The 10,107-nt window shown below is 27.9% G+C and overlaps 1 protein-coding gene across 1 annotated transcript; it reads right to left on the reverse strand.

Annotated features, from left to right (window-relative positions):
* Window positions 1-54: 54 nt before the first annotated feature.
* LOC100201566 (RWD domain-containing protein 2B) lies at window positions 55-1,042 on the reverse strand. The gene has a single exon (XM_065800267.1). It carries the CDS (start codon window positions 964-966, stop codon window positions 85-87), a length of 882 nt encoding a protein of 293 aa, XP_065656339.1. The 5' UTR covers window positions 967-1,042; the 3' UTR covers window positions 55-84.
* Window positions 1,043-10,107: the final 9,065 nt, after the last annotated feature.

Genomic DNA, 10,107 nt, shown 5'->3' on the forward strand with positions numbered 1-10,107 from the left:
ATCAGATGCTTTTTAGAGATAAAGATATCAGAGAGAAATATTAGGACACTAATATTTTTAACATATATATTTAATTCAAGAAAATTAACTTTCAACCCCAAAAAGACATTTAAATAAATAACCTATATTATTATCTTTTAAAAATGTGAAAAATTTTCCCATATCATTATGATAGTTTTTAGAGCTATTAGATCCAAATGAAAGCTCTTGAAATTCATTGAACTTCCTTTTTTCACAAACATCTTTAAGTTTACAAGTCATTTTTTTCCAACTTAATTTGCGCAAACGTTCAAAGTACTCTTCGATATCATATGTTGCGCCTTCTACGTAAACAACGCCAGGTTTTCCTGGCAGTAAAAATCCAGTTAACAGCAGCTCTTCAGCCCAATAGCAAATGTTTTTACGTTTTTCTTTATTATAAATATGATGCATGTATAAGCACATAAACTGTTCACTTTTACTTTCAGAAATTTTTGCTTTCAGGCATTGTGGACTTAAAAGGTCCGCATAATATTCATGAGCATTATTCTGCAGCCAAAGTACTATTTCAAGGATCATCATTGAGCCAAGATCAAGACTTGCAATAAAATTATTCATGCTTAGACTAAGTGCAGTCTGTTTGTTGCGTGGCAAATCATTTGAAGTAAGAAATACTTCTGGATATTGTTCTTTAGGGTATAAACTTGGAAATGTAACATTTAATTTTAAAAAGTATGTTTTATCTTTACTTTTTTCTATTTCATTGTTTTCAATTTTAACAATAACATTAAAATTAATTTCAAAGCAAAGAAACTTTAGGTTAACACCAATTTGATTATCTAAAGTTAGCGGACCATCAAGTAAAAACTGCTTAGCATTTAAATATAGAGTTTTATTGTGCCAGTATAGTTCATTTTCAGCTGGAAACATTGATTCCAAAATTTCTATTTCTTGAAGTTGAGCACTAATGTTTTCATACAATGCCATTACGAAACAACAACCTTTTCAGCAAACAAAATACTTTCATAAAACGTTTGATAAATTTAAATCTAAAAAGTTTGTACCACTTTAATAAATTAATATCATAAAATAGTGATGGGATATTTATTATAATATCAAATAATGATAAATAAGAAAGAATTTTATAAAATATATCACAATATAAAATGTCAATTTTAATTATTTTGTTTAGAAACTTATTTTATTTGTATTAATTTAAAAAAGAAAACAAAATATTTTATTTGTATCAACTAAAAAAAAAAAAAAAAAAAACTAAATTAATTCAAGCCACGAATACTTTAATTGAATAAAAAAGTAATTGAATAGCAAATAATAATTTCTTACAAAAATGAAATTACACAATTTCCACAAAAATATAAACAAAAAAAAAAAGTTTGTGTAAATGAAATTTCCAATTAATAAACATCAAGCTAAGTTAAATATTACTTATTGGTTCTTATTAAGTTACATATAAAGCAATTTAATTGGTAATTCCTATTCATGTTTAATATAATTGCATTGATATAGTAAGTTATAAACAATAGGCGCTACTGCAGTTTCTTCCCCCCCCCCTTTTTTTTTTTTTATTGCTGATTATTATTGATATTTTTTTATTGCTGATTATTGCTGATAGAGAATTTTATGCTGATTAAGAATCGTATAAAAACATAGGTCTGAAAATCAACAAAAAGTGCTCTAATTCGCTGTTGAAGTTTAAAAAATTACACTAAAATATTATGTAAAAATTATTTATAGAATAACGTTATATTTATACTATGTCATATTCTATAGCAAGGCTTATTCATAAAATTATTATTTATATGATTAATACATCCAGTCGGCCTGACGTCACACTGTATTAAAAAGCATCGTTTTAAAATTAACCAACTTGAAATGGGGGAAAACAAACTAAAAAATCAGTAGCGGTTTGTTGTGTTTTTTTTTTTTTTTAAATCCTAAAAAGTTGTTGTGCAGTAGGCTGCACTAACAAAATAAATAAAAAAATAAAAACTTAAGTATTCCTAAAAATGAAGTACTTAAAAGAAAGTGGTTAAATACGATAAATCGTGCTGTAGATAGTATTGCATGTAGCAAGCAATGGTTTACTAAAATTTTGTAATATTTATGTTTGTTCGGCACACTTTACTACTGGTGGGTTACTTTCAATTTGCATCTTAATTTAGTATTGGTAAATAAGTATCAAAATATCAGTACCAGGGGCAGATCTAGGGGGTATTCTATGTTGCCCAGGGTTCGCCCGTAATATTCTAAAAAGTGGTAAAAAATTCCGTTTCATTATATAAAAAATACTAAACTTAAATTTATAGTATACTAATATGCATATATGATTTCTTTAAAAAAAAAAATTGCCTTTATAGAAAAGCAATCACGGCTATAACAATGTTTCAAATGCTTAGCTTTCCTCTGTCATGTTTCAAAACGCCGCTATTAATCAGGATTCTTTTTTTAAAGTAAAACAGAACCGAAAGAACCCTTTTAATCAATCGTTATTACAATGTATTTATTTTGGTTGCCGTAATTAAGGCCAAAAAAATTCCTACTGTTTCAGGATTCATTTGACCCGAATTTCCGGTAGACAACAAAAAAAAGTTGCAGGAATGTTTCATCAAAAGGGTTCTCTCGGTTCCGTTCATATATAAAAATGAATCCTTAATTATTCTAATAACGCCTTAATTATTTGAATAAAGCCTTAAGTATTTGAATAAATTGAAGTTTATCAAAAATTAGCTTAAAGTAATTTTTAATACAAGTTATATTTTTGTTTGCAGTTATGTATTTGTTGCTATCCAATGCCATAAAACCAAGCATTTGCCTAATATTACGACTTACAAAGCAAAGCTTCGTAATAATCTCAAAGAATTAAATTCAAAGTTTCCTGTTGTAAACAAAGATCTTCTTTCTTTAAGAAAATATGAAATGGAAACTTTTATTCAGATGCAAAAAGAAAATGAATTTTTTAATTTTAGATTAAAATTTAAGAAATGTTTTTATTTTTTAATTTTAGATTAAAATTTTAGAAATGTTTTTATTTTTTAATTTTAGATTAAAATTTTAGAAATGTTTTTATTTTTTAATTTTAGATTAAAATTTTAGAAATGTTTTTATTTTTTAATTTTAGATTAAAATTTTAGAAATGTTTTAAAGTAGGAGTTTATACACGTTTTTTTTTTATGTTTTATTTTGTTTTGTAAAACAATTATTTTTGATAATTTAAAGATAAATTCATCAGATAAAACACATGAAATTCTTCGACTATTAACTTCTGTTGAGTTGTTTGAGAAAGCAACCTTTTATTCAAGATACCCAATAATCTTAATTCAAGTGAAATCTAAAAGTTTTTTTTCACTCTCAAGTGTTTTCATGACATGTGTTTCATTTGAGTCTTTTGATTCTTCTACAGAATTAAATGACATAAATATTTCTGAATTAATAAAAAAAAGAGGCCTATAACAATTGCAGAAACAATAAACTTGCTCCTTTTCTTTGTTTAATTGCATTATCTGCAGTGTTAAATAAACAAATTCGGTCTATTTAACCTAAATTTGGACTTAAAAAATATAAAAAGTTATTTAATGTAAGTGTATACCCATGTGTTGATCATAAAACAAATAAAGAGATTCTGAGTATTTTATGGTGTAACACAGATTGTCGCTCTATTTCCAAGGATAAAGATATGTGGTTACCAAATCATTTTGTTCCTATTATGAAAAGTTTTTTTTTAATAGATTTTTAAGAGGCTGACAAGATAAATTAAGAACCTTAGTGGTAACGAAGAATGCGGTAGAACACTTGGCATAACTGAACACGATCCTCTTTTTAAATCACTTATGACGAATTTCTTTGAGCGTTTGTTTAATGAGCTTTCTATACCAGAAGTTTACATGTAAAACTATTTTATAAGGGTTGTTTAGTACCATAACCAAAGTGGTTTCGTAATGGTCATAATTAAACATTAACTCATAAAAGTATGTTTGAAAACTTTCCTGCCTATTTAAGAAGTCGAGCAGAAAAATATTTCTCAGTTTTTAAAGAACTTGAAAAAATAAAATATCTAAAAAAACAAATGTACTCTGGTAACCTAATTCGATATGCATTATTATTGCACTATACATCTATGTAATCCTACTTTTGGAAGAATTTTGGTGAACTCTACAAAAGTGTTGTTTGTTTTATGATAAACAGTTTTAAGGAAAACATCTCATACATTATAAAAACTATTCCAGTTGTAAAAATTGATAGTGATTGGTTAAAAAATGAGATTCTTGAAACTTTGAATCTTTTGCTTAGTAGTGGGTTTGTTGTGTGAGCTATTGTGTGCGATAATCACGCAAGCAATGGTCTGCATTTAATAAATTTTTATCAGAATACAAAAATGGCTTTGATAGCTTCTCAATTTTATATAACTGCAAAAAAGATTATTTGTTCTATGATGCAGTACATTTAATTAAAAATGTGAGAAACAACTTGTTAAATCAAAAGAGGTTTTTGTTTACCCCATTTGAGTTTATTGGGTTTAAAGATGATATTACAGTTAAAAGTGGAGAAGTATCTTGGAAACTGTTTCATGATGTCTATGAAAAAGATCTTGCTTTAGATGCAGATTTACGTAAAGCTCCAAAACTATCAAATAAAGTGCTACACCCTGGAAAATATAAACAAAATGTTCAAGTAGCTCTTGACTTGTTTAATGAAAGTACAAAAGCTGGTTTGAAATCATACTTTCCTTTACGTGAGGATGCTGTTGATTTTTTACGATTGTTTAATAAATGGTGGATTATTGCTAATAGTAAAAACCAGTTTTGTTCCAATAACTATTTAGGAAATGCTACTATCTTGCATGATAAAAAAACAGAATTTTTATGAGCAATAGCATTATGGATTGATAATTGGGAAAAAGAAAAATCTTGAACTGTGAGAAATTTGTTATGTCTACTCAAACTAATTCAGCATTTGAACAAACACTTAATTTTCAAGCTTCTTTAATTGAAGATCTTTTAAACAATGGTAATAAATTTATCATGACTGCAAGATTTCAAAGTGATCCAATAGAAAGAAGTTTTGGACAGTACAGACAGATGAGTGGTGGCAGGTTTTGTGTTCGTAGCGAATTATCTTTGTCAGAAGATAGCAGAAAAGTTGCCTTTCAATTTGAAGGTTATATTTCAAAGAAAATTTCAAAAAGATTTTGTAAATGCTGTAATGAACTAATGATTGGAGTAGATGAATATGATTCTCCAGATAAACAGTTTATTGAAATTTTATCAAGGGGAGGATTGATAATACCATCTACCAAGCTGGGTAATTATACTTGAGATACTTTTGCAATTTTAGACTTTACTTTTGATGTAATGAACAACACCGATTTGCCATTAAGAACAACTGCTCAGTTTATTTTAAAAACATTTTTATTCAAAGAAAATATACTTTGTTCTGATCACCAATAACTTGGGATAAATCTCAAACAAAACATTCAGTAATATATTCTTCAATAATAAAAGAAAAATAATTACTGATGGAAATATTATGGACAATATAGTTAGTTTAAAAAAAAGAAACGTAAAAAGCAAGATTAAACATAAATAAAATTAACAAGTTTTTAATGAACGATATTTCTTTTTTTATTCTAGAAAAATGTAAGAAACTAAAAAAAATACTTAAAATGAAATTTTGTTGTTGTTAAATAGAAAGTATTTTTAAAAATAAATGCATTTTGTTTGTTTATTTGCTTAGCTTTTTATAACGCAGTTATTCTTTTTTTTAATGACTTTCTATTTTTTCGGCAATTATGCGAAATATAAGGCTGTATACTTTAGGTAGGCCATGGGAGAAGCATGTAAAGACGACATTGGTATAGGTAACTTTGTAGAGCTTTTAAATTTTCAAATTGAAGCAGGTAAGTTCTTGAGCACCATATTCATTCTGCTCCTAAAAATGCAACCTATATAACTAAAACCGCACAAAACGAACTTATTGAATGCTGTGATTGTGCTGCGGCAATGTCTGGTAAATTAAAAGGTATTTCATCTAGAATTAAATTTATCAATTCAACGGCAATTTTTGTTCACTTTGCATGCCATAAACTTAATTTAGTTGTTAGTAAATCATGCAATGTTCAGAGTGTTAGAAATGTTCTTGATCAAATCAAAGATATATCATATTTTTTTTAACTTATCGCCTAAGCGTGTCAGCTGTCTCAATAAATTCTCTAAAACTTAGGTCTGAGTGTTTTTTTTTGATAACTACTAAACTTTTTTCATCCAATGGAAGAAATGGCATACAATGAAGGTAATATTGATACTTCTTCAAAAGCTTCATGCTTTTTAAATCTTATGACAAATTTTTCTTTTATTGTAAGTTTAGTTTTAACAAAACAAATAATGGACTTTCTATGCCATCACTGTTGTTCTCCAAACTAAAGCGTTTGATATATCACAACAGTGTAATAAAATAAATAGTTTAAAAAATCAAATTTCAGATTTAAAAAAAAATTGATGTCTATCATAACGAATGGTACTTAATTGCTCTTGATCTAGCTAAGACTCTTGATGTTTCAGAAGTTAAACCAACGCTCTGTGGCAGACAAATTTATAGAGATAATTATCCCTCTGACACAGTTTCAGATTGTTTCAAATATTCCATCACATCTCTTCTAGATCATTTAATTAATTAGAAAATAAATTTGATGAAGGTGAGATGGTTGTTTACAAAGGTTTCTCTGGTATTCCTGCAACTGTTGTAAAAAAAATATAAAGAAAAATGTTTTGGAAGTTAGATTTTATGGCATTTTTGCATTTTTATATATCGGATATGCCTCAACCTACATCAATTCATGTTGAATTAGATTTGTAGGAAACATTTTGGAACAATCAATCTGTGATCTCATCCACTATTACAGAGACTCTAAAGTCTATTTACATGAGGGGTTTCCCAAATATTAAGGAAAGTTTTTTAATAATGGGAACAATTCTAATTACCACATGTAAATGCGAGAGAAGCATTTCTGTTATATGCAGACTGAAAACTTATATGCGAAGCCGCATGACCGAGCCAAGGTTTAATTCTTTAGCTTTGATGTCTATTCATCAAGAAATAATTTTTGATGTAGAAAGAGTTTTAAATATTTAAGTGTTGGTTTTTACCTAATATTAATTTATTAATTTCTTTTTTGTTTATTGACTATATTCGTGTATTTTATTTTATATTTAGGTTTATCTTATATTTAGTGAAAATTAGAAAAACCAACATAAAAAATAAAAATAAAAACTATTAAAAAAACTTTGGCAAAAAACTGCCTATCAAGAAAAGGTAAGAATCCAGAAATGGAGGGCTAACCTTAGGCCACATGACAATTTACAGATGGAGTGCAAAGTCCAATGGCTTACCTTCTCGTTGGTTTCAACTTCGTTAAATAAGTTTGACAAGTAAAATATGTCTAATTTATGAACAGAATAACCAAGGCAACATTTGTATTAGTTTTGTTTTGTATGGGTAATTGAGAACAATGCCAAGTAAGTAATAATAAAGTACTGATGCCGCTTTGATGACGAATTGCCAAAATATATAAATAATATATAAATAAATAGTTGGCTATATTTTTTTGCAACCTTCCTCCCCCACACCTCGCTGGCCCCGGGAGGGGTTTACAAAAAAATATTGCCGACTATATTTTGGCAACTCGAAAAAAAACAGGCAACACCCACAAAAAATTCTGCATCCACCCTTGACTTTTTATAATCTAAAATAACCAAATTAATATGTAGACAGCAATGTAAGGCGTCATTTCATTTAAACAGAGACCTAAAAGTATGTAAAAATAAAGTAAAATCACCTAAAAGACATATTTTGTAGACATCTTTTCGCTATTTCTTTTGATTAACTTTAAAAGTAATTGTAAACATAAATTTATTGTTAACCAAAGTTTTCTTGACTTTGCATATAAGAAAGAATAATTTGTTTTCCCCCAATTCAATATGGTTACCTTTGATTTCGCGATATAGTCACGTGATTCCGACTGGATGGATAGAACAGTATAATGTAAAAATTCTACTAATAAAAGTTTTTAGTTTTATTATTTTGCTCACTTTTATTTATTCTTTTTTTATTTTATTGTCTTTCATTAAAAAAGTATTATAAAAGGGCTGAGTTCAGATTTTTTAAAAAATATTACCATTTTGAAAATAATAATGAGATACTGCAAATATGTTTAAATTCATTTTGAAAATGAGACAAGGGGGAGGGAACTATATGTTTTCACCAAATATCCCACTTTTATTTAATGCCCTACTTATAAGAACACGTGAATCGCTTGTAAAAAGTGCTTTATTCACTTTGTTACAAAAAGTTATTTTTGTAACAAAATGAGTAAATAGTCCCAACACATATATTTGTTTTATATGCTGATAATATCAGCGGGGCGACTGAATAAGTGCGAATTTCATAACTGCGAATCTGCATAAGTGCGACTGGCATAAGTGCGAACTGGCATAAGTGCGAACTGGCACAAGCGCGAACTGGCATAAGTGCGAATCACTTGCAAAAACTGGCATAAGTGCGAACTAGCACAAGCGCGAACTGGCATACGTGCGCCAAAAGAATTTGCAAACATTGGCATAAGTGCGAACTGGCATAAGTGCGAACTGGCATAAGTGCGAAACAATTGCAAAAACTGGCATAAGTGCGAACTGGCACAAGCGCGAACTGGCATAAGTGCGCCGAAAGAATTTGCAAACATTGGCATAAGTGCGAACTGGCATAAGTGCAAACCAATTGCAAAAACTGGCATAAGTGCGAACTGGCACAAGCGCGAATTAGCATAAGTGCGCCGAAAGAATTTGCAAACATTGGCATAAGTGCAAATTGACATAAGTGGCGAATTGGCAAGTTCGCACTTATGCCAATTCGCACTTATGCCAGTTCGCACTTATGCCAATGTTTGCAAATTCTTTTGGCGCACTTATGCCAGTTCGCGCTTGTGCCAGTTCTCACTTATGCCAGTCTTTGCAACTGCTTCGCACTTATGCAGATTCGCAGTTATGAAATTCGCACTTATTCAGCCTCCTCATATCAGCTATATATATCAGTGATATATATAATCAATGTTCGAAAAAATGTTTTAAGAACATCAACTCAATGGTACACAATTTGATGATACAAATCATTTGAATCATTAAATCTTTTTGTCAAGTAATACAATTCTACAAGGCAAAGCTGTAATAAAATAGCTTTAGAGTTATTTTTCAAAAATTTATTTTCTTGTTTAAAATTTTATTAATAAATTAAATCTTACTTTTATCAAATAAACTTGCCGTTATAAATAATAAAATAATAAAAGCGCTCTTGTTCGTATAGAATTTGAAAGCATTTTATAATATTTATAATAAATATCATAATTGTTGTAAATATATTTTTTACAATTATTATTATTATGAATACATAGATTCTTATTATTAATAATAGTTATTATTTTTTATTGTAATTAAGAAGCTATCTACATTCTCCACCGTTTTTTAAAAATTAAATAAATATAAGCTGTTTAACGGCAGGATTACCCGTACCTTAACCTTCGTTAAACGAATATTACTATTCGTTTAACGAAGTTTAAACGAATAATATACTATTACTATTACTGCATATTTAATATACTGTACTAATACTATTATTATTTAATTATTATTTATTATTTAATATATTATTTTACTTATACTAATATTTTTGTATTATTTGTTTAACGAATACAACTTTTACTTTTTCGTAAAAAAAGGAGCGAATAGTACTTTAATACTTTATTTATTTAATACTTAAAAGTTCATTAATACTTTAGCTATTTGCTATTCGCTAGCTCTTCACTATTCGTTTAGTTATTCGCAGGTGCTTATCTGCCACCGCGATTTGAAATCCTAAATTCCGTATTCGCGTGAGTAACGATATTAACCTAACACATCAAGCAAAGCACTATTAAAATTATCTATTTATCTTAAAATAAATATTTTAAGAGGTTATTTGTCCTTTTAGTCACTGTTAATTTATACATTGTATATGGAAATTTCAAAGTGCAAAAGTTGTATTAAATAATAATAATTAAAAATTAAAATTAAAATTTTTATGTGA

The sequence above is a fragment of the Hydra vulgaris genome, chromosome 06 (assembly GCF_038396675.1).
Source record: "Hydra vulgaris chromosome 06, alternate assembly HydraT2T_AEP".
Lineage (NCBI taxonomy): Eukaryota > Metazoa > Cnidaria > Hydrozoa > Anthoathecata > Hydridae > Hydra > Hydra vulgaris.

Excerpts from the sequence above, each read along its gene's own strand:
- LOC100201566 (XM_065800267.1), bottom strand. The coding sequence starts at position 966 with ATGGCATTGTATGAAAACATTAGTGCTCAACTTCAAGAAATAGAAATT.